General features: G+C 40.4%; 1 protein-coding gene across 1 annotated transcript in view; it reads left to right on the top strand.

Annotated features, from left to right (window-relative positions):
• PCP4 (Purkinje cell protein 4) overlaps nt 1-21,996 on the top strand; it is a 62,723-nt gene that overhangs the window by 15,029 nt on the left and 25,698 nt on the right. The window contains exon 2 of the mRNA XM_067545336.1: nt 4,460-4,511. Coding sequence (XP_067401437.1) covers nt 4,460-4,511 — 52 coding nt within the window. The remainder of the gene's footprint in view (nt 1-4,459; nt 4,512-21,996) is intronic.

Below are 21,996 nucleotides of genomic sequence, written 5' to 3'. Positions count from 1 at the left end.
TGACTCATCTATTGGATTTCTCTTGTCTCAGCTTCTCCTCTCTCTATGCAGCTACCCCTCCACATCCTCTGGGTGTACTATTGTCAGCAATGCATGTTCGTTCATCTGTATAGTCTCTTGTCACGTCTCAGGCTACGCTGTGGGAGGCACAACCACTTATTTGTAACTGGCTCAGGGCCATTGTCTATATTTCATGACATGGTGTGAAATGGTTGACTCACTGCTGGTGCCGCCTTGGGGCCCGGTGTGGTGCAGCAGCTCCTTTCCCACTAGTCATCTCCTGCCGAAGGCTGCTCCACATATATGGTGGATTGCCTCTTCCTGTGAGGGCCAAGTCACTTCAAAGGCTCTCCCCTTCTGGGGTAGTACATGAATAAACAAGCAAAGGAAACTAATGCAAATAAATTGAATTAATAAGAGAGACAGGGGAATGACTCCCTCTCTGGATGGTTCAGAATCTGGCTTTCACTTCCCTTAGGGATGGTCCTTCAGGCAGCAGTTGTCTGGGAAGCTCCTGCCTTCAGTCAGCTCTTTCTTCAGGAGCTGGGGGGCTGATGGTCTGTTCTCTTCCCTGGTCTGACAACAAGTGAGCTGCTCTGCTCCCCTTTCAATCTCCTCCTCCAGACTGTGCTAGCCTTGCAGGTATAGTGGGGGCCAAGCTGCCTGAGCCCAGAGCATGCCCTTAACCCCTTGAAATCCAGAGCAGGATGTGTATACCCCATCACATGTGGATTTTGAACTGCGTGTGTTTTTTTTAAATCACAGCAGTTCACACATACAAAAAATGTTATTTGTTAAAAAAATGGAGAAATGTCAACAATTTTAGTTTTAACGTCAACAAATTTTGACCAGTTCTATAGTTGGTCAAAAAATATGAGCATTTTCAACCAAAAAAAATTTTTTTGGCAGGGTTTCCCATCAAAAATAGAATTTTGGACCAAAAAAAATCACCAAAAGCTCAAAATTTGGAAGATGCTGACATGGATGATCAATGAGTGGCCAGGTATACACTATAAATCCCTGTAGCACACTTCTCCTTGACCTGTTTTTCATCCGCTGAACACCTCCTGGAATACCTCTCCAGTCCTTCACTTCTGCCTTTCTTCCCTTCCCTTCCCTTCCCTTCTTTTTCTACTAGCAACTCTTTCTTTGAAGCTGCATGCCTTCTTTATTTGACTAATTGCATAATATTATAACCACCTAAAAATCCAATAATCGACTAAACAAACCAAAAAACTCAACAAGTACACATATGGGGCCCCATTTTCAAAGCTGTATGCCTAAGCTAGTGCAGTTCTGTAGTTAAGCACCCAAATACATATTTTAGGTGCCTAGGTACCAGTTTGAGCACCCAAATGGAGATTCTGGAGGCGAGGATTGAAAACTCTACTTCTCTTGTAACACACTGTAAAATCATAGAAATGTAGGGTGGATAGGAACCTCAAGAGGTCATCAAGCCCAGTCCTCAGCTGGTCTGATGCACAACCAGTAAACCTACATTATTCCTGACATGTTTTTGTCCAACCTGTTATGAAAAATCTCCGATAGTGGGGGATTCCACAATCTCCCTTGGAAGCTTTCCTCACCGTTTAACTACCCTTGTAGTTAGAAAGCTTTCCCTAAAATCTAACCTAAATCTCCCTTGCTTCAGACTAAGCCCATTACTTCTTGGTCCTACATTCAGTGGACTTGCAGAACAATTGATCCCAGTCTTCTTTATCACAGCCCTTGATATATTTGAAATTATCAGGTCCCCCTCAATCTTTTTCCTCAAGATTAAACATAGTCAGTTTTTTTTACCTTTCTTCATAGATGAGGTTTTTTCTAAACCTATTATAATTTTTTGTTGATTTCCTCTGGACTCTCTCCAATATGTTCAGATATTTCTTAAAATGTGACACCCCAAACTGGACATTATATTCCAGCCTGAGGTTTCACCAGTGCAGAATACGCAGGACAGTTACCTACTGTGTCTTACATATGATATTCCTATTAATACACCCCAGAATGATATTAGCCTTTTTTGAAACTGCATCACATTGTTGACTCTCATTAATTTGTAATCCACTATAACCCCCAGATCCTTTTCAGCAGCACTACTGCCTAGTCAGTTATTCCGGATTTTGTTTTTGTACATTTGATTTTTCCTTCCTAAGTAGAGTACTTTGCACTTGTCATTATTTAATTTCATCTTGTTGATTTCAGACTAATTTTCCAGTTTGTCAAAGTTGTTTTGAATTCTAATCCTGTCCTCCAAAGTGCTTTCAACCCCTCCCAGCTTGGTGTCATCAGCACATTTTTATAAGCATACTTCCCACTCTATTACCCAAGCTATTAGTGAAAATATTGAGTAGTATGGGACCCAAGAGAGACCCTTCTGGGTCCCCACTAGATACATCTGCCCAGTTTGACAGTGAACCATTGATAACTACTCTTTGAATATGGCCTTTCAACCAGTTGTGCAGCTGTTTTACAGTAACTTCCTCTAGACCACATTTCCCTAGTTTGCCTATGAGACGGCGATGTGGGACTGTGTCAAAACCATACTAAAATCAGTATATTATATTAACTGCTTCATTCATATTTTTTTAGACCAGTAAATGTATTTCCCCCTCATTTCTTCACTTTTATAAACACAGAAGGGATCAGAAACTAATACATTTAATTTGTTAAATATGTTCAACACAAATAAGAGGAAATGATTTTACAAACTATATTAAAAAATTTTAAAAAGTGATGCTCAGGTTGAGACTTCCATCAGCCAAATTTTAGCTCAAAGAAAATTTCTCTGACTCTGTAATAAAAAAGCTTTTTTTCCCAAGCATTTAACATCTGACCACAATCCTTAATGATAGCAATGCTGGCGGTACAGTATAATAGCAAAGGTCAGTAAAATACAAGATAGGAAAAGAATTTAAGATCAGAGGCAAATTTTAAGCCTTGAATCTTTTTGGGCTGAAGAATAAGTGGAAAAGTTCATGGTGTAATTTTAATTTTTTTAAGGTTCAAAAAACCCACTCCTGCCTGAAAATTCACTTCTGACTCTAGTTTCTACATGTAGGGGATTAAATTAGCATTGTTTTAAATGCCAGATGAACTAGATATTTTGTGTATTGCACTGAGAATTCTGCAGAAAAATATCAGTGTTAGAAAAGTAAATATGTTCCTTTCTTATAATATTGGGCATGTTCTGTATCCCTTTTCCCTCCTCTTCATACAAATGAGGAGTGACTGATTTTGGAGACACATTGAATGATGTGCCTTTGATATTCCGCGGAACCACTGAGTTAAAAATTAATATGGCCCCAAGCATTCATAAACTGTTTCCTCCTACGCATGCTAGCAACAAAACTGTTTATCCTGTTTTACTGTATAATCATTATGTTTTTTGCACTATGTTCATTTTAGCTTGAATATTTTATGTAATGCCTCTATCCTCTGATGATAACTGGTATTTGCCTTAGAAAATCCTGGAGAAATTCCAGAAGGCATAAGTAGTGAAACTGGCTAAAGTGACATGTTGATTAGAATACTTTATTTTTCTCTCTTAAAATATGGTCTGTAGTTCAGGGCTTGTCTAGATCTGAAAAGACAGTGTTGTGATCTCCAACATAAATTTGTGATTCTTTTATTTTGTTGATTTTATTGATTTCTGCTGTGTACAGGGAGAATTTATGCTGTTACTCTCCCAGGGCTATGTTCTATTAATTTGCGACATTAATGACAATAACTACTTCCAACTGTGTGTTCTTCCATACTTTGATCATGTTATTAAAAAGCTATCCCTTGTGTGGCACGCCATGATGGCATCATTAAAGGGTGTGGAAGAACACAAAGAGTCCAAGAGTTAATAATGCCAGCATGGTGCATAATTTTTTAGATAATAGGACTATTGAGTGAACTAAATTAAGGCTGAATACTTTGCAGGGGGGTTGATAGCACTGCATACTGCTTGTAAACAAGAGTTTCTATGCCTTGTTAAGGTAAGATTGATTCCCCCCCCACCCTCCTGAATCCACTGCCATTAACTGGACGGCCATATACTTCTTTCAAATCAAAGTATGCATATGGTATGGAATGAAAGGCTATCAAATGCATTTTAAGTGACTTTCACACATGGTCACTGGACTATTGTCTGATAGTCTTTGCTATTTTTGACTGAATTTAAACCAGAGAAGGAATGTTCCCTCTCCATCGGGGGCTGAACCAGGAGGGACAGGGGAGTCTTCCCTTCAATTATATGCCTTAATTCTCCACTCCCTTGGTGTCTGTGTGGTGGTTTGCCTCTGTTGGTGTAAAACACATCCATGCTGATTTTGTCACAATTCAAACCCACTTTGCACTGGGGTGAATGACTTCACAAATGTAAGGCAGTGAAGCGAATCAGGCTCTAATAGTTAGCAATTTAAATGGAACCCAGGGAATTAATAGAATAACCACCATTTTATTTCTCTCTCAGAGACAAGGAACTGGAGCAACAAATGGAAAAGACAAGACAGCTGGTGAGAATGGTAAGACTAGATTTTATTTCAATTTGGAGAATATCAAGTCAAGTTGTTTTCTTAAATCAACTTTTTTTTTTTGCAATATTGACATACCTCAGCCTTACCCTTTGCCTCAGTTTGAAAACTTGTGATTGCTTTCTTCATATTTCTGTTTTTAGCATTTCAGTGTGAACAGCAGAGCCCTGATTTTGAACTTACAGTAGTGTCAAATAGGAGTAACTACTGAAGTCAGTGGGCTACATAGATATTAACTGGTACAAGTGAAAACAGAATCAGATATCAAAATATTTGGCATCATGGAAAAGGAGATTAGAGGTGGTTCTATATTATGGACTGGATCGTGAGAGTCTGTTCTACGACCAAGCAGGATTGGCAAAAAAGCCAGTTGTGCCAGGGCTGCTCACACCAACTACAATCTCTGTGCGTCTTTATTTTGGGGAGCATGTAACTGCTGGTTCTCACTCCCCTCTGGGATGCTGGACCCTGAAAAGGAGGCAGGAAGGGATAGGTTTGTGCCACTTGACTGCTACTGTACACTGCTGGTGTGCCCCCTTGTGGTAGGGTGTGGCATAGCTGGCTCTCTTCATCTGTCACTCCATGACAACAACCAGTCCAGCCTTGTGGCGATCTGCTTCTTTTTGTGACTCGGTCCTCCAGACAAATCATTTATAGTCCCACCTCTTCCAGGCTAACAGAGTCCAATAAACAAAAACCCAGTGTTTTCACATCAGGTCCTTAACTCTCTTTGTGGTCTCCATGGTCCTTAAGCACTGTTGTCTCAGGGATTTCAAAAGTCTGTATCCCCTTGTTAGGGTTGCCACATTTGAAATGCCAAAAAGCCAGCATACATCCCTGCCCTCAACAAGGCAAGCCCATCATAACCCCAACCACAAGGCAACTCTGCATCAGCCTCACCTTCAACAGCCACTTATGATATCTAGAGAAATAACACATATAGAAAACACTGACAACATCATTTTCTTACTTAAACAGTGAAAGTGGGAAACATTGCAGCATCTTTAGCTGGACACAGAAACTTTTAAGATTAGATACCCCAGTGCATTGTGATAATAATGCAAATATTGAGACCCTTAAAAACTCCAGCAGATTAAATTATTTTTCTGGCAATTGGCAAATCCATAAAATAACCAGCTAGGCTGGTCAAATTTTCCATCGATAAACACTTTTGAAGAAGAATTTTTAAGCACGCCTTGCTTTAACCCAGCTGAGGAATGGGGGCACTCTCAGCTTGTGGACAATTCGTGAACAGGAAAAGGACTAAATTTACCAAATATATTGTCCATTTCAAATTCTTTGCCCAAGTCTAATGAAAAGAGAAATTGGTTTTGCAGCATTGTGTAAGCTCAAAAGCTTGTCTCTTTCACCAACAGAAGTTGGTCCAATAAAAGATGTTACCTCACCCAATTTGTGGACTAACTGAAGGCAGGAAGAATTGAAAAAAGGCATGAACAAGCCTGTTCTCACAAGATTTCAAGCCCATTTTTTCAGAGTTGAGAGATTTGGATTGTTCAGATAAGGTTTGATTATGCCTGTTATTTTGTTATTCCGAAGTGAACATCTGTATCTCTTGAGATTAACTCATCCTGAGATGTTATTTCTGTTTTACTTTCCTATTAAGGATAGATGACTTTCCCATCAGTGCTGTTTATATAATGTTATAGTGAAATAATATCAACACACTAAAATTATGCAGTTAACAAAAATTAAAGAAAGAGAAATACATATTTTGCTAGGGTTATTTTGAACAGCTTGATTCATTAGGTACAGATTTTATTTCATTGCACAAGTTTATACACACAGCAAAGTCATTCATGTCCTCAAGTTAATGAAAATGAAGTCAGAGAAAATATTTTAGTCATTGGTAAGGTTGATGGAGAGGTCTTTTTTTTTACTATTTCAGCACACTGTGAACTCAGGTCATTTTCCTTGAGCTTCATCATGAATAAACTTGTCTGATTGCCTGAGGTAATACAGACTCAGAGAGTCAGATCCTGATGTCCCTTGATCTCAATAGGAATATTGTTTGAGTAAGGACTGCAGGGTTTGTTCCAAAGTAAATAGGATCTCTAGTTAAACGAGACGTTTTTATGTGTTGTGTTGACTATATATTATGTACAATATAAGCAAATTGAGTGTCAGTTTCATTTTTAGTGTATTGTAATGATAACAAAGAATGGTATATCTATAAAACAAAGTGCAGGAGCTCCTAGGGAAATGAATGAAGGCCCTTTGTGCCCTCCCAACCCCATACACTTGCATGAAGGTCAGGAAGCATCTGATCACCCATTTGGAATTCAATTTTAAACAATGAGGCAGCAAATATGCGAAAAGGAAAGTTGGACCCACAACTTTAGATCTTGCACTATAAACTGTGTACTGTAGGTACTCCTAGTTAGTTAAGCAAATGTGAATGATTCCTTTGGAAGTTGTGTGTATATTGTATACATACCTACATACCCTATACATCTTGTTAACATATTTTGTCTGGAAAATGTCAACATCCTAAGCATGTTTCCATTGCTGCTGCTACCACCCATTATCTCTGCTGATGCTCTCTCCAATGTCAAGATAATACTTTCCATTTTAAAAGAAGAAAACCCTTCTCTTTAGTGAAGGCTGTGCAGCTGAGGAGTCGTACTAGGAAAACAACTCAAATAATGGCATTTAAAAACTAGTCATTGCCCTTCTTCCTCCATCAGCAAATGATCTAACTGTTAAGAGGACCAGGAAGAGCTACTGGAGACTGGCACTGTATGAACTGTAGAAATAATTATTTTCAAGCCTTCTGATGAATTAGAAGTGGAATTTTGATTCATCATATTCAGATCCCTGTTTGCAGACACTGGTATGGATGAAGTTTTGTTCATGCAACGTTTGTGGAAATGAATTTTGGGCCCATAGCAGAAGTGTACAACTGTATTCATGATATTGCTATTTCATTTGCTGATATGTCATATGCTTAGCAACTCTCATTGTGTTTGCTGTATACAGACTAACACGGCTACCCCCCTGGAATGCTTAGCAAGGTTTATGTGAAACAGGGGTGCCTCCTTGTGGCTAGGTCTGGGAATTAGCTCAAGCCCCATCTGACATCCCATTCTGTTGGTTACTCACACTGTGAACCTTTTCTGTCTCCATAACGTGGGGTGCTCTCCCATTGTTAGTTGGCCCTCTGGCCAGGTCACTATATAGTGCCCCCCACACTTCTAGGGTAACAAAGATACCATCAGACAAGCTATCCATAAGCTGTCTCAGGCAGTCTTCTGTTCCAACTCCAGATCCTGTGCCACTTTGCCTATGGCTGGTAGGGGAACCTGGGACCTCCCTCTACACTGAATTCCAGCCCAGGAACTCTATAACTGGCAACCAAGATCTGCACAATCCCACTCCTTGCTGCTGTTTCCCTGGGGCTTCTTCCACTTAACTTCTCTGGGTCGACCCTTCTTTCAGGGGTAGGATCCCAGAGCTTATTCTTCCCCCTGGGTTCCTCACCACCTCACTGTTCCTAGAGAGTGACTCCAGACTCCCTCCCTGCAGCCCTTTTCTGCTCTCAACTTCCTGGCTTTATACTAACCAACCCATTTGTGCCTTGATTGACTTCATGTTCAGTTAAGCCTGGCTCTACCTCCAGGTAACATAATTGACATCTGAGGCCCAGATTAATCCCTTCACACCCCATCAAGTTTCCAGTAAAGAAAGGGCATTTCATGGGACAAGTAAGCCCATTTCTTTGCTCTGTTTTCCTTTTATTTTCTTCATACTGTACACACTGATTGCAGTGGCAGGGTGATGGGACAAGATTTAGTTGGGTTCCAGCTGCTCTTTTTGAAGGTTAATTTATTTGATTAGCAAGCACCTTGTCTGAGTTCTATGCAAGTTTTATTTCCTTTGAAGTATTTTTATTGGATCCACAGGTACTAAATGTGATGTCCTGTTCCTTTAAATGTTTGAGCATATTCCCCTCCCCTGTATGAAGCCTCATGTTCCTTTTGTTTTCAGTTTTGCAGACAGAAAACTACCACCACAACAGACATCTGTGTTTCTATTAGCTTCCTCTGTCTGTCTATCTCCTTCTTTACTGGACCAAATACAACACTAATTCTGGATGTATTTCAGGCCCCTCTGATCTCTCACTGAAAGCTTGTGCATCCCTTACTACCAACCATTTATAAGCAAAAACGATTGGGACAATTGCAGTCCTATTAACCTCATTTTGCTGTATAACACTCATACAACACATCATTCCAGCACAGGAACAACAGACCTTGCCTCTGTGTTCAATCACAGGGAGCTCATTTTTTCAACGAACGGAAACTGTGCAAAACTCTCCAGCAACCATAAGAACCATTATAATCTCTCTCTCTGCTAGAAGACATGTATGGCATTGCTCTCAGCACAACCCATACAATGAAAATAAATATGTGTTGAAGACTCCTTCTATAGTAGTGGTCATCTTGGTAAATACTCATGATAGTATGTTGATCTGCACTAGATGGCAAGCCTATTTCATTAGCAACATCTAGCTTTGACTTCCACAGTTGTGACTTCTCATGTTCCAATCTCCCAGTGGAAGATTCCTTTATCATTTGAGCAATATACTCATAGCCCCAAATTCACTGAACTGGAACTGCTTTGTGGTGGCCCTGTTGCTTGTTGGTTCTTGAAGAAGAACAACAGCAGATGGAGTGGAGCAGTGCTGACTGGCCACTTCTTCCAAGAAATATTTTGCCAGTGCAGAATAGAATGGTTCATAGTATAGGGACAATATGTACAAAGCATATTTCTAACAAGTTGGGGACCTGACTAGATCCCTATAGGATCATGGTGCACTCCCCTTCTGCTGCTCTCGCTAGTACCCCATCATGTGCTCTGTGGGTCCATTTGGTAGAGTGTGGAGAAAAAGGCTCCCTACAGCCTCTTCTCCCAGGCTACCTGTGCAACACAGGACAGGATTTCTCTCCAGAACAGTTCAAGATGGCAATTCTCTGTGTAACACACAACACCACATCTTCCTATTGTGTTTGTACAGCAGTTAACACAATGGAACCCTGATCCTCTTTGGGGCCTCTGAATCCTACTATAATATAAATATTAAATAATAATACCACCACCCAGCTGGAGCTCAATCTTACTCTCATTGAAGCCAATGGCAAAAGTCACATTAACCTCGGTGGCAGCAGAATCGGGCTCTTCAGGACATTTATCTCTCCTGACAATTTTAAGCAGCTATGGCCTTCTACAGTGCATGGCTATGGACTCTATGACCAAGTCAAGTGAAGACTGAAATTTATGGCCTGATCCAAAACTCATGGAAAAATTCACATTGACTTCGGTGGTCTCCAGACAAGGTCAATTCTTGGCCAATATTTACAGTATTGCTGGTAAGAGGCTACAGTATGTCACTTGTTATCCAAGAGTGGGAAAGAGTAAAATTATTATTAGGAAAATGGCACAAGAAATTAATGTTCCTAGGAGATCAGATTGCTTGTGCTACTCACACAGAGAAGTGGAAGAAAATCAATCGCTGTTTTACTGATATTTTATCATTAATCGTTTCAAATATAGGTGCCTAAAGCTAGACTTTTAAACCCTATTTAGGCCCCTAAATAAAAATGGTCTTGTTTGCACAGGCACTGAAAGCAGATGCATCTCCCATAGACTTCAGAGGGAGATGGGGCGTGCTCAACATCTCTGCAAACCAGGCCAAATATGAGTTTAAGGATCTAAAATGTATTCATTTATGTTTGAAATTGTTGCCCTAAATTTGTAACTGTCTTCATTGCCGGACTTACATCAGCACATTATTTTAAAGACAGCTACCTGTGAACTCAGCTGCCACTGTTTGAACAAGGTCTCCAGTCTGCCTGTAGAAAGAGGGAAAACAAGAGATGCTAAACTGATGACACCACCAAGAAAGCAATGTTTAACTGGACTGTGGCACTGCTCTCTGAGGCTTCAGACAGATTAAGCTTTGGTTTATTCCATCTTCAATTGTTGCAAACTCATGCATAGAGCCCTGGCAGTAGAAAGGTTCAAAGCAGCCTGAACTTCCAACCTCGACCGGAAGATGTACTAAGGGCCAGACACAGCCCAGACTGTGGGAGGCACTGGCTAAGAAGGGACAATTGCCAGAGTTGGCAGGGGATTTACTGATTCATAATATCCCTTCAGCAGTCTCTACTAGCAGAGCTGTTACGGCACCCCTACCATAACTTAAAGGCGCTCCCCCATGGTGGAAGACAGCGGTGCTACCACCACTTGCCCTCTAATAGTATGACTCTCACCTGGGTCCATGGAGCCAATCTAGTGCAGGGAGGTGTAATTTACACTTAATTTACCATCTTCCGTGAATCTGGCCTAGTATGTTTTTAACTGTCCCTTCTATTCTAGTGGAAAATAGTGACCAAAAAAGTAGGGCTGTCAAGCGATTAAAAAAATTAATTGTGATTAATCGCACTGCTAAGTAATAATAGAATACCATTTATTTAAATATTTTTGAATGTTTTCTATATTTTCAAAAATATTGATTTAAATTACTATGCAATATAAAGTGTACAGTACTCACTTTCTATTTTTTTTATTACAAATATTTGCACTGTAAAAAGAAACAAAAGAAATAGTATTTCAATTCACATCATAAAAATACTGTAGTGCAATCTCTTTATCATGAAAGTTGACCTTATAAATGTAGAATTAAGTAAAAGAAATAACTGCACTCAAAAATAAAACAATGTAAAACTTTAGAGCTACAAGTTCACTCAGTCCTACTTCTTGTTCAGCCAATCACTAAGACAAACAAGTTTGTTTACATTTACAGGAGATAATGCTGCCTGCTTCTTGTTTACAATGTCACCAGAAAGTGAGAACAGGTGTTTCCATGGCTCTGTTGTAGCTTGTGTTGCAAGGGATTTACATGCTAGATGAGCTAAATATTTGTATGCCCTTCGTGCTTCGACCACCATTCCAGAGGACGTGCTTCCATACTGATGACAGGTTCTGCTTGATAGTGATCCAAAGCAGTGCAAACTGACACATATTCATTTTCATCATCTGAGTCAGATGCCACCAACAGAAAGATGATTTTCTTTTTCGGTGGGTTGGGTTCTGTAGTTTCTACTATAGAGTATTGCTCTTTTAAGACTTCTGACACCATGTTCTACACCTCATCCCTCTCAAATTTTGGAAGGCACTCCAGATTCTTAAACCTTGGGTCGAGTGCTGTAGCTATCTTTAAAAATCTCACATTGGTACCTTCTTTGTGTTTTGTCAAATCAGCAGCTGAAAGTGTTCTTAAATTGAACAACATGTTCTGGGTTGTCATCCGAGACTGCCATAACATGAAATATATGTTTGAATGTGAGTAAAACCACAGAGCAGGAGACATACAATTCTCACCCAAGGAGTTCAGTCACAAATGTAATTGACACATTATATTTTTAATGAGTGTCATCAGCATGGAAGCTTCCTATTCTTTTGATGTCACAAAGAGTTTTTCCATAGCTCATCACTTGTCACCACTCACCTTATTTCACATTATCCTACATTTTTCTTACATCATTTACAAGCTGCCACCATACAAACTGCTCTTTACAACCTAGCACATTCTGCAGGGGAATAATAGCATCAGAACCAGTGGGCTCTGTCTTCAAATTTGGAAACATCCTTTTTTGCTATTAATAGAGCCTCTACTTATCGTCTGAAAGCACATAAGGTACATAACTATTATTTCTGTGTGGTTGTAAATTACTTTCTCCATATGTCAACTCCACCATCAAACATTTTGAATAATACAATTACAAATTGTATGTATTTTCATGTGATGATTGTGATAGTTTTCTGGGGCTACTGAATCAAGAGAAAAATAGGACAGTTTTTTGCATGAACTCCTTTGACATAATATAGTAGAGCCATCCTGTGGGGCTAGATCATTGAACAAATGCCATTCTTCTTTTCCATTTCTGTTCTTTTCTCAAGTACTTGCTCATTTGATGTATGGTCTATGGTTCAGAGTATCCATAGAGATGCTAGTGGAACTATAGTCTGGATTTCATACTCCCCAAGGGCTACGATATGCCATGTCCACAACAGAAATTTTGCTTAATGAACTCAAGCTGTGGGTTATTTTGCATTCTTTCACTTCTGTTTCAGCCTCTATCTAAATTTCTTTTTTCACATCTGAAATAACACAATCTGAACTCACTGAAATATGGATACTTGTATGCCATATTTATAAACATGAGAAGCGGCCACCATGCTATGCTTCTCATCATTGTGTGAATCATTAATGGGGACGGAGATATCCATCGTAACTCTCCAACCATCTATTCTTATGGGTGGGACATAGTGCATTATAATCAGCAGTCCATTCTGTAACAGCTTTGCCCAGACAAGGACTTAGGGAGACCTTGCACAACGTTGGGAGCTTGAGAACCAGAGACAACTACAGAATCGCTGTGTTCTGAAGACTAATCAATCATGTTTGCCTTCACTTATGTACAATGCAGAGTGCAATGGCACCAGAATCCCTGGCTGGGGCCTGCAGGCATTAAGGGGGTACATTCCAGTGCAAATATTTGTGTTTAGGAACTCAAAATTCACTTCCCACTAATATTTTCCAATGCACACTTAACATTTACTGTTTCTGGAAGCAGTCCTGCAAGTAACCTTGTTATGTGTGGAAAATGAACTCAGAAGGGAAGGGAACATAGCTGAAGCTAATTTGTTTACATATTCAAATGAATATTCATGGCTATGGTTTTTGGTATCTTCTTAGCTATAGCTGTCATGTTCTTTTATCACAAGGGAGGTTAATGACTGAGCTATAAGACTGCATTATATATTACAACATTATTTACTTTGCCTTTCTCTCCAATGCTGCTTATGGGGCAAAAGGTGGGAAAGGTTTGGCAGGCATTTGCTGAATCAGTGTAAAAAATCCCTTCCAGACTGAGGGCTATCTCTGGTATTTTACCGCATGGCACCTGTTAGGAGTTAGGTAAAGTGGCACTGTCTGAAACCAATTAATATTGTGCTTCCTGGGTTTTAGGTAGAGTAGCAGTGGCAAATGACCTTGCAGTACACATATCTTCAGCTGTTTTCATCATTGTATTTTACCCATGTCCTCTGACACAGACTCCTTTTCAGAATGGGATGTCCAAATCAGTAACACATATCTTCCTCCTCCTTTCCACTTCTGATCCAGATTCCAGGAGTCAAACTCTGCACCACCTTACACCCTTGCAACCCAGCTGATGTCAATGGCGATGCATGACATGTCAGTCAGCACAGAATTTGGCCTCATGTCCAAGCCCCACCTCTTAAAGTTGCAAAAAGATGCTCTCAAGAGCATCCTTAGGCACACGGACACCAATTACAATCATACAATACCTTAACTAAGTGTGCATAAAAAAGTATCTAAATCCCTGCCATATTTAACTTAACCATACGTTATGTATGTCATTCCTAACAGTCAGACACTGAGAATGCAGGTGGGCCCTGCACCATGCTTTAGTAGTCAACAAACTCAGCCTCTATCAGATCAATGCAGGAAGCAAGTTCCAAAGTTGAGGACCTTATTCTGTTGTTTCCATCGGTCCCTAAGAACCCTAAGGATCCCTAAGGACCAATGGAAACAACATTCCAGGAGACTTTATCTGCTGAGACATTTAGGAAGGCATTTAGGAGGAGAGCCAGTCATGCAGGTAACCAAGAGCCAAACCAAACAGATCTTTATAGATTTACATCCTCCTCATAACTGTTACTCCCTTTACTCATCTGAGCTGATTGCCCCAACTTGGATGTTCAGTGGCTCCCACGGTCTTCCTCCTTCCTATAGCCTCGCTCAGCCAGGGTGTCTTAGATATAGGGTTTTTTCGTTTCTATTAGGGCTCTTAGGCTGTTCGCACTCTTTCCATGTGGGAGGGAGTTACACATGAATTGCATTTCCTCTCCTCGGTGAGTTGCCAAATCTAAGGACCAGGGCTATGCACAGTTTCCATTCAGAGGAACATTATATGCTTAGTTACCTAGGGGAAGAAAACAGCAGTCAATAATCTTCTCCAGAACTTTCAAACCAAAAATAATTGCTTCTATATTGTTTATTTAGGGTTAACACAACTTTTCATGTGTGCATTAAATACAATCCACACCTTCTGAAATTACACACACACACACACACACAATGATGATGTGCTTTTTTGGAGAGGACTGTCTGAGGGAATCTTAAGAAAAAATATGAAAAAATCTATGATTTAAAAAACGGATATAGCATATGGGAGAGAAGATACCGTTCCTGTTTCTTCTTTGATGTTAGCTATTGCGTTAGCTTTTTGTTGCTACATCATAGCTGAATATTTAATCAAATAATAAAGGAACTTTCAATTCCACATGTTTTCTTAACCAGTATCTTATTAAAAGTTGCATCAAATAAATCAGCACAGCTGTGACTGTATCGTCTGGTAAGTGTTAACTCTCTGCACATCACAGGAAGTTTTCAGTTCTTGTATCATTTATCACAGACTGCAGTGAGTCCACCAAATAAATACATCTGCTAACACAAAGAATACAGCATTGTATATAAAGTGTGTGGGAGTTTACCTGAAGTGACTTTTAATGGCACTGTTTACAAGAAAAACAACACCTCCCAATTGCCAAGAACCCTAAATCCAACACACTGGAACAGAAAGATTCCTTTTTTAGCTGATGAACTGTTCCCGGAAAAGCATACCCAACTCAGAAGTCCCCAAGGAAATAAAAAAACATATAAGAACTACTTCAACTACCCAAACTCTATTTCAAATTTTAAACTATTTAAAAAAATTTCTACCATTCTTCCTTTAAAGGTTCCCTCAAGTACCTTCTGCAGAAAGCCAGCTAGCTTGGGCTGCATTAGGAGGCGCATTGCCAGCAGGTCACGGGAAGTGATTATTCCCCTCTATTCGGCATTGGTGAGGCCGCATTTAGAATATTGTGTCCAGTTTTGGGCCCCCCACTACAAAAAGGATGTGGACAAGTTAGAGAGAGTACAGCGGAGGGCAACAAAAATGCTTAGGGGGCTGGAGCACAGGACTTATGAGGACAGGCTGAGGGAACTGGCTCGTTTAGTTTGCAAAAGAGAAGAATGAGGGGGGATTTGATAGTGGCCTTTAACTACCTGAAAGGGGGTTCCAGGGAGGATGGGGCTAGGCTGTTCTCGTGGTGGCAGATGACAGAACAAGGAGCAACAGTCTCAAGTTGCAGGGCGGGAGGTCTAGGTTGGACATTAGGAAAATGTTTTTCACTAGGAGGGTGGTGAAGCACTGGAATGGGTTACCTAGGGAGGTGGTGGAATCTCCATCTTTAGAGGTTTTTAAACTGAGGCTTGACAAAGCCCTGGCTGGGATGATATAGCTGAGGTTAGTCCTGCTTTGAGCAGGGGGTTGGACTAGATGACCTCCTGAGGTCCCTTCCAACTCTAATATTCTATGATTCTATGAGATAGAAAAAATCTTTATGCCTGATGCTCCTGCAGCAAATCTATTTGTGTAGATACTTAATAAGAAAATAAAATAATAATAAAACCACCTAAGCAAGCGGTGGTAGCTATGTCAGCGGGAGAGTACATTCCGCACAAGCGCTTATGCTGGCAAAATTTATGACATTCAGGAGGGTGTTTTTTCACAACACTGAGTGACAAAAGTTTTGCCGGCATAAGTGCCAGTATAGACAAGGCCTTATATGGCACTCAGCATCATAGTATCTGAGTGCCTTCCAAGTGTTTAAAAATAGAGATAACAATAACTGTCTCTGTCTCTCTCTTTTTTTTTCCAGCCTGCGGGAGAAATAGCTTGATTAGTTTATACAGATTTTTTTTGTTTGCTTGCTTCCTTATGTTTGTGCATATGGGCGTATTTGGAATGGATGGTTTATTTTAAGATTTGGCACAGATGAGTGGATAAGTCCACATTTTCAAAAAATTTGCACACTCTTCTGGGAGCTCAATACCGAAGGCATGCAGGCAAGCTGAAGATGTGAATGCACACAGACCTATGTGCATGTGACTCTCCAAATGTTTATTGGCTATTGCATGCTCACAAGTCAGGCACATGCAAAAGTTCAAATGTATGTCTGAAAATGAGGATCACAAAGCACACACTCTGTGGGAAATCCTTCCTTAGTCCCTTGCAGCTCAGTTACAGAGTGAGAAAATCAGTAAGACTGCACTGGATCTACAGCACATGGGTGGGACGCAGCCTACAGAAAGATCAAGGATATCTTAATTATTATTATTTATAACTGTATTATGGTAGTGTCTAGTGCAACTGAGCCCCATTGTATTAGATGGTGTATCTACACAGGGTAAAAGAGTTCCTGCCCCAGATAACTTACTATCTAAATAGACAAGACCAGCAAAAGGTAGGAGGAGGAAACAGAGATGAAGTAACTTGCCCAAAGTCACAAAGCTGGTCAGCATAGAGCCAAGAATAGAATCCAGGTCACCTGGCTCCCAGTTCAGTGCTCTACCCACTAGACCTCACTGGTTTGCAAGTACTATCTTTTCTCACATTCCTTCGAATTTCAGACATTAGAATAGGAAGTGCCTCTCTCTCAATCCCGCCTCTGTCACATTCTGGTTTTGGATTGTGCTCTTTGCCTCTTAGCTTTCTAATTCAAGGGTGACTGATTCTGTACTTGGTGAGAGTCTGCTTTAGTTCATTTGTACTTTTAATTAGGTCAGACACTTAGGCCCAGATTTTTAAAGGTATGTAGGCTTTGCTCTGCTCAAGACTGCATTGCCCAACTGACTTAGGAGCCTACGTTCCACTGACTTTTCAGTGAGACTTAGACATGTAGGTGTCTAAGTCATGTTTGAAAATCAGACGTCAGCTCCTAAATCAGTTAGGCATTGCAATGTTGTGAATAGCAATGCCTACATACCTTTAAAAATCTGGTCCTTAGAGCCCAGGATGGGCACCTTTTTATAGTGGTTATACATTTAGAATAAAGAAATAAATAAAGCTTGAGACATGTCATCCGTTTTTGCTTCTTAGAGCCACTGAGAAATGTGTTTAAGTTCCTGTCAAATGTTAGCGCATAAGGGCGTAACTGAAATTATGTCCTTGACAAGTACCATATTTCTTTTTGAAGTCATCTTATAATTATCAGTGTGCTGCTTCACCACACATCTGAAGAAATGAGACCGCTTCTAATGATTGGCACGTACCTTACACCTACAGACTTGCTCCTGTCAAATGACAGCGGTAACATGTAAAAACCTTCCTCCCTTCAACATGGTTGGGGTTCTGTCTTGTTGCTGACACGGAGAATGGGCCAAGTTCCTCCCTAGTAGAAACCCAGTGAAATCAATGGCATTGCATCAGAGATGAATTTGGCCCTATTTCTTGAGGGACGCTATGGAAATTTATATGCAGTGTCAGGGCCAGATTCATAGCTGGTGTAAATCAACATAGCTCCATTGGAGCCAATGGAGTTATGCTGATTTACATCTGCTGAGGATGTGATTCTTAGTGTTCAAAACCTCTAACAGCATATGTCTAAAAAGCCTGATAAAAGTGGAGCGGCTCAGCAACTTAATTTCTAATTTAGTGGCAGTGAAAAAATGAGGGAGGAAAGAAATCAGTACACAACACTGGTTACCAGTACATTCTAAAGCAGCAACAACTGATTGACTGCATAAACTAATTCACAGTACTATTCCCTCTCCACCCAGAAGATTTGATTTTGGAAATGAAAAATGCCTTTCCAGTTATATAGTTCTTCTGTTAATAATTAGTTAACCTATTAATTATCTTCCAAAGGTTTTTATGAGTCTAATTTATAATACATCACTGGCATAGTGTATTTAGGTTGATGCTCTAAAATCACTATTGAATTTGGCATAATTGGAAGTCTCTGCTCAAGGTGGTATCAGTGTTTCGAATGGCAGGAGTGCGACAGATTAGGACTGAAATCAGGGCTTCTTCTAGTTGAATTGGTGTCCTGGAAAGAGAAGAGATTTAGTGTTGTGTCCTGTCTTCCATTACTCCCGCTTGACTCAATGACCCTCCAGCTACTTACCTGTGTCATTTTCACCTTCTCTTTTCCCCTGCTCAGTCATCATGTTGAGTTCCAGATGTACCCCCAAATCCTTTTCAATGTTTACCATGTTGCTTTAGAGAAGGTACTGGAGTAACCAGCACAAAAGATACTAAGGTGCATCCGAGTCCCAAAGCCAACCACTGCACTCAGCGAAGTGGAAAACTGAATCTTTCCAGCTGCTGACATAGGACCAAAGGGTGGCTTGGTTTGTGTGTAGCACCTGTTTACATTAGTCCCAAATAGCAGATAGCAGCATGGGGAAAGAGAGAAGCCTTAGGGAGGCTGATACATCCCTTGCCCTGGGGCAAGTAGGTTGGGTGGGGAGCGGGCAGAGCCTTGGCTTTAAACTCCCCCCCTCACCACCACACTGAGTAGGATGGCTACTCAGAATCACTAGCTGCCTTCTAGTCTGGTCCAGGTCCAGGGCCAGGGCAACAACATATTGTCCTTTGCTCAGCGCTCATGGCAAACCGTAACTGAGTGCATTGTAAAGCATGTGAATCCTTGTATATAACAGTAGAAAAAGGAGAACTAAAGGATTGTGAATTAAACCATAATGTATGAGAACAGAAGGCATTCAGAAGGAGCAGGCTGGAAGGTGCTGGGAGTATATGTGTGGGGGTTGAAGGAGAATGGGAAAGCATGTGCTGGAAGGCATCATGCCAAGAGATTGCTGCCAGTTGTTGGAGAATTCACAGGCTTAGAGAGCCAGCTGAAGGGAGGCCTGGCCATAGTAAACCCTGTGTATGGCTGCAGCTGTAGGCTTGAAGTGGGTCAGAGAAGGTGATTAGAAGATGACATCATCGTGGCTGTATCATCTAGATCTGTTCCAGTAGTGAGAAGAGTGCCTTTCCTTTCAGGGTGATAATAATGGTTGTGGTGCCATACACAGCGGCCTACCCATAATACTACTTGTCACATGTGGGGGGAAATTTATACAGGAAAAACTTATTCCCATACCATGCCTGTCTCTGTCCAATACTCTTATTTCCTCATTTTCATGGGCACTAAATTACGCCTTCACCAGAACTATTATTGTTGTTTGTTAGTTTAACACGCTGAGATAGGTGAGCTTACTATTTCTGGCCCCGATTCTCCACACACTTAATGCACATGAATAACTTTCCACATGTGAGTAATTCCATTGAACTCAATGGGTCCACTCGTGTGAATGTTTGCAGGACTGGAGCTGGTGCTCACCATAGTAAGATAAGAGGAGGTTCTGAAGCTATTAGCTTCTGTACACTAGTTTCAATTTTATTTTACTTGAATCAGATTTTAGTGCAATTGGGTGGGAGTAGGAAGGATTGTGGAAACAACCTGGTTTGGAAGTGGAATTTCAGAAAAGGAGGAAACCTGGCTATATGCAGAGTCAGGGAGGACATTGTAGGTGTAAGAAGCACCAAGAGAGAGGGAACAGAGATGCTTGTGTGAGGAGATAGTGGGCATAATAAAGTGTGGAACTGCCAGATCATAACTTCTAGCAATTGTGTGTAATAATATTAATATTATTTAATAGTAATAATAAATTAGATACTTGAGTTCTGTTTCTGCACTTTGAATTCCATCAGCATTATATCTGACAATAATCCATATGGTCTCATAGATTACAGATCAGCTCTGGGTATGGAAGCTATTAATTCTTGATTAGTTATTAGTGAAACAACTGATACTCCACAGGAGCAATTGAGAAAACCCTTTATTAGTTACACAGTAAGTATGGGGCAATATAAATAATTAGCTATGTTTGAATTTCAAACACATTAAAAGCTGGGCTCATATCCAGATACACAATGTGTTTATACATTATTTTGGCATTTATTCCTTGTCTATTCTAGTCATTCCAAAAGCAACCATCCAGGTTCTAATCTACATTAAAGATCTCATATTGACATCTAGCTAATGATAGAGAGTTAGCCTTTATGATCACTAATGGACAATTTCTTCCAAATAGTCTCTACTTTCACAAATATCCCCCGAGCCCTCATGTCTGAGAATGTATTGGAAAAAGTTCCTCCCTCTACCCTACAAAATCTAGGTCAGTGATTCTTTCACCTGCACATCTTTCTTCAGTTATACTGCGCATTAATGGTGCATTAACTTCCTAAGCATCATGACCTTTGTCTTTTGCAGTCTGAAGCTTAGGCGAGCTTTGATAATTTATTTGCTTTATTACAATAGTTCTTGAAGGGATTCCTCTTCGTAAAAGATCATCATCGTTCCTGTCCTTATATAATATTTTCTACAAAGAAGCTGAAATTCACTGTAGTATTCAAACCCTATTAATTTATTACAGTTTTATCTTGCAAGGCACAAAATAATTTCATTTTATAAGAGTAAGTGATATTTTACTTGCAATTTTTTCATACTGCACTGTAGTTTAAACAGATCACTGTTTCATTTAGTTATTATAAACATTTACATGGCACCAGAGTATCTGCATGCACTGTATATGGCTTGGTTTAAAGCAAAAACCATTCTATGTACAATATGAGACACTACCACTCCTTGACCCAGCTCAGCAACACATTTTCAATTGGAAGATACTGCCACTAGACCAAACAAGAGGGGGAAATGGAGTTGGTACTTATCAATAAGCCCAGAGAAAGAAGCGTGTCTTATAATGCTTTGTGAATGTGGTCAGATGGGAACTTAGGGGAATTTCTGACAGTGACAAATACAAAGTTCCTATAAGACACCTTTGCTATCTTTTGATCCTGGGCTAATTTCTATGGAATGGACTCCCAGTACAAATCTGAATAGTCAGAAAAATACTTCAATTTATGCTGGAAGCTCATGTCCCCCAGGTCCCACTGTAGCAACCCGGGATTGCCAGGGCATTGGGATGTCCTGACTACACCTGTTTTCCTTGGACATACCCCTTGTGCCTGTGACAGGGAGAGGGTGTGGAGGTGGGGCTGCTGTGGTACAGGGGGAATCACACGTGCCTGGGGAAGCCAGCTTTAGGGCTACCTCAGCTGGAATATACTGGAAGGTTAGGGATTCTGCCTCCAGTTTCCTTGAGACTTTTTTTCTTTTTGAACTATTAGCTTAAGCATTCCGTGCAAGCACAGGATATGTGGCAGGTTAGAGATAGGGAGATGATCTCTGTGGTAGCTGGAAGCCAGGTCATTTTGGGTTTTGAGTAGCCAGGACCTTGCGTATCAGCCAGAGGACTATTTACCAGCAGCTACTGCAGAGAACAGAAGTCATATACATTCCCCAGGCTACTTTACTCAGAAAGTAGGCAGGCATTTTTCATTAGCTGAAATTTCTGGGAGACCTTTGCAGTTAGTCTATTAGTAACAAAAGCATGGCAGGCCTCAGAGGTCTGCCTCAGAAAGGAGAGGCCAGTCTCCTTCCAGCAGAAGATGGAAAACTATGTTTCTGGCCT

Source organism: Emydura macquarii, unplaced genomic scaffold (genome assembly GCF_026122565.2).
Source record: "Emydura macquarii macquarii isolate MOO-44397 ecotype Brisbane River unplaced genomic scaffold, CSIRO-AGI_Emac_v2 contig_1043, whole genome shotgun sequence".
Lineage (NCBI taxonomy): Eukaryota > Metazoa > Chordata > Testudines > Chelidae > Emydura > Emydura macquarii.
Note: the sequence above shows the minus strand (reverse complement) of the source record. Positions and strands in the feature narration are given on the sequence as shown.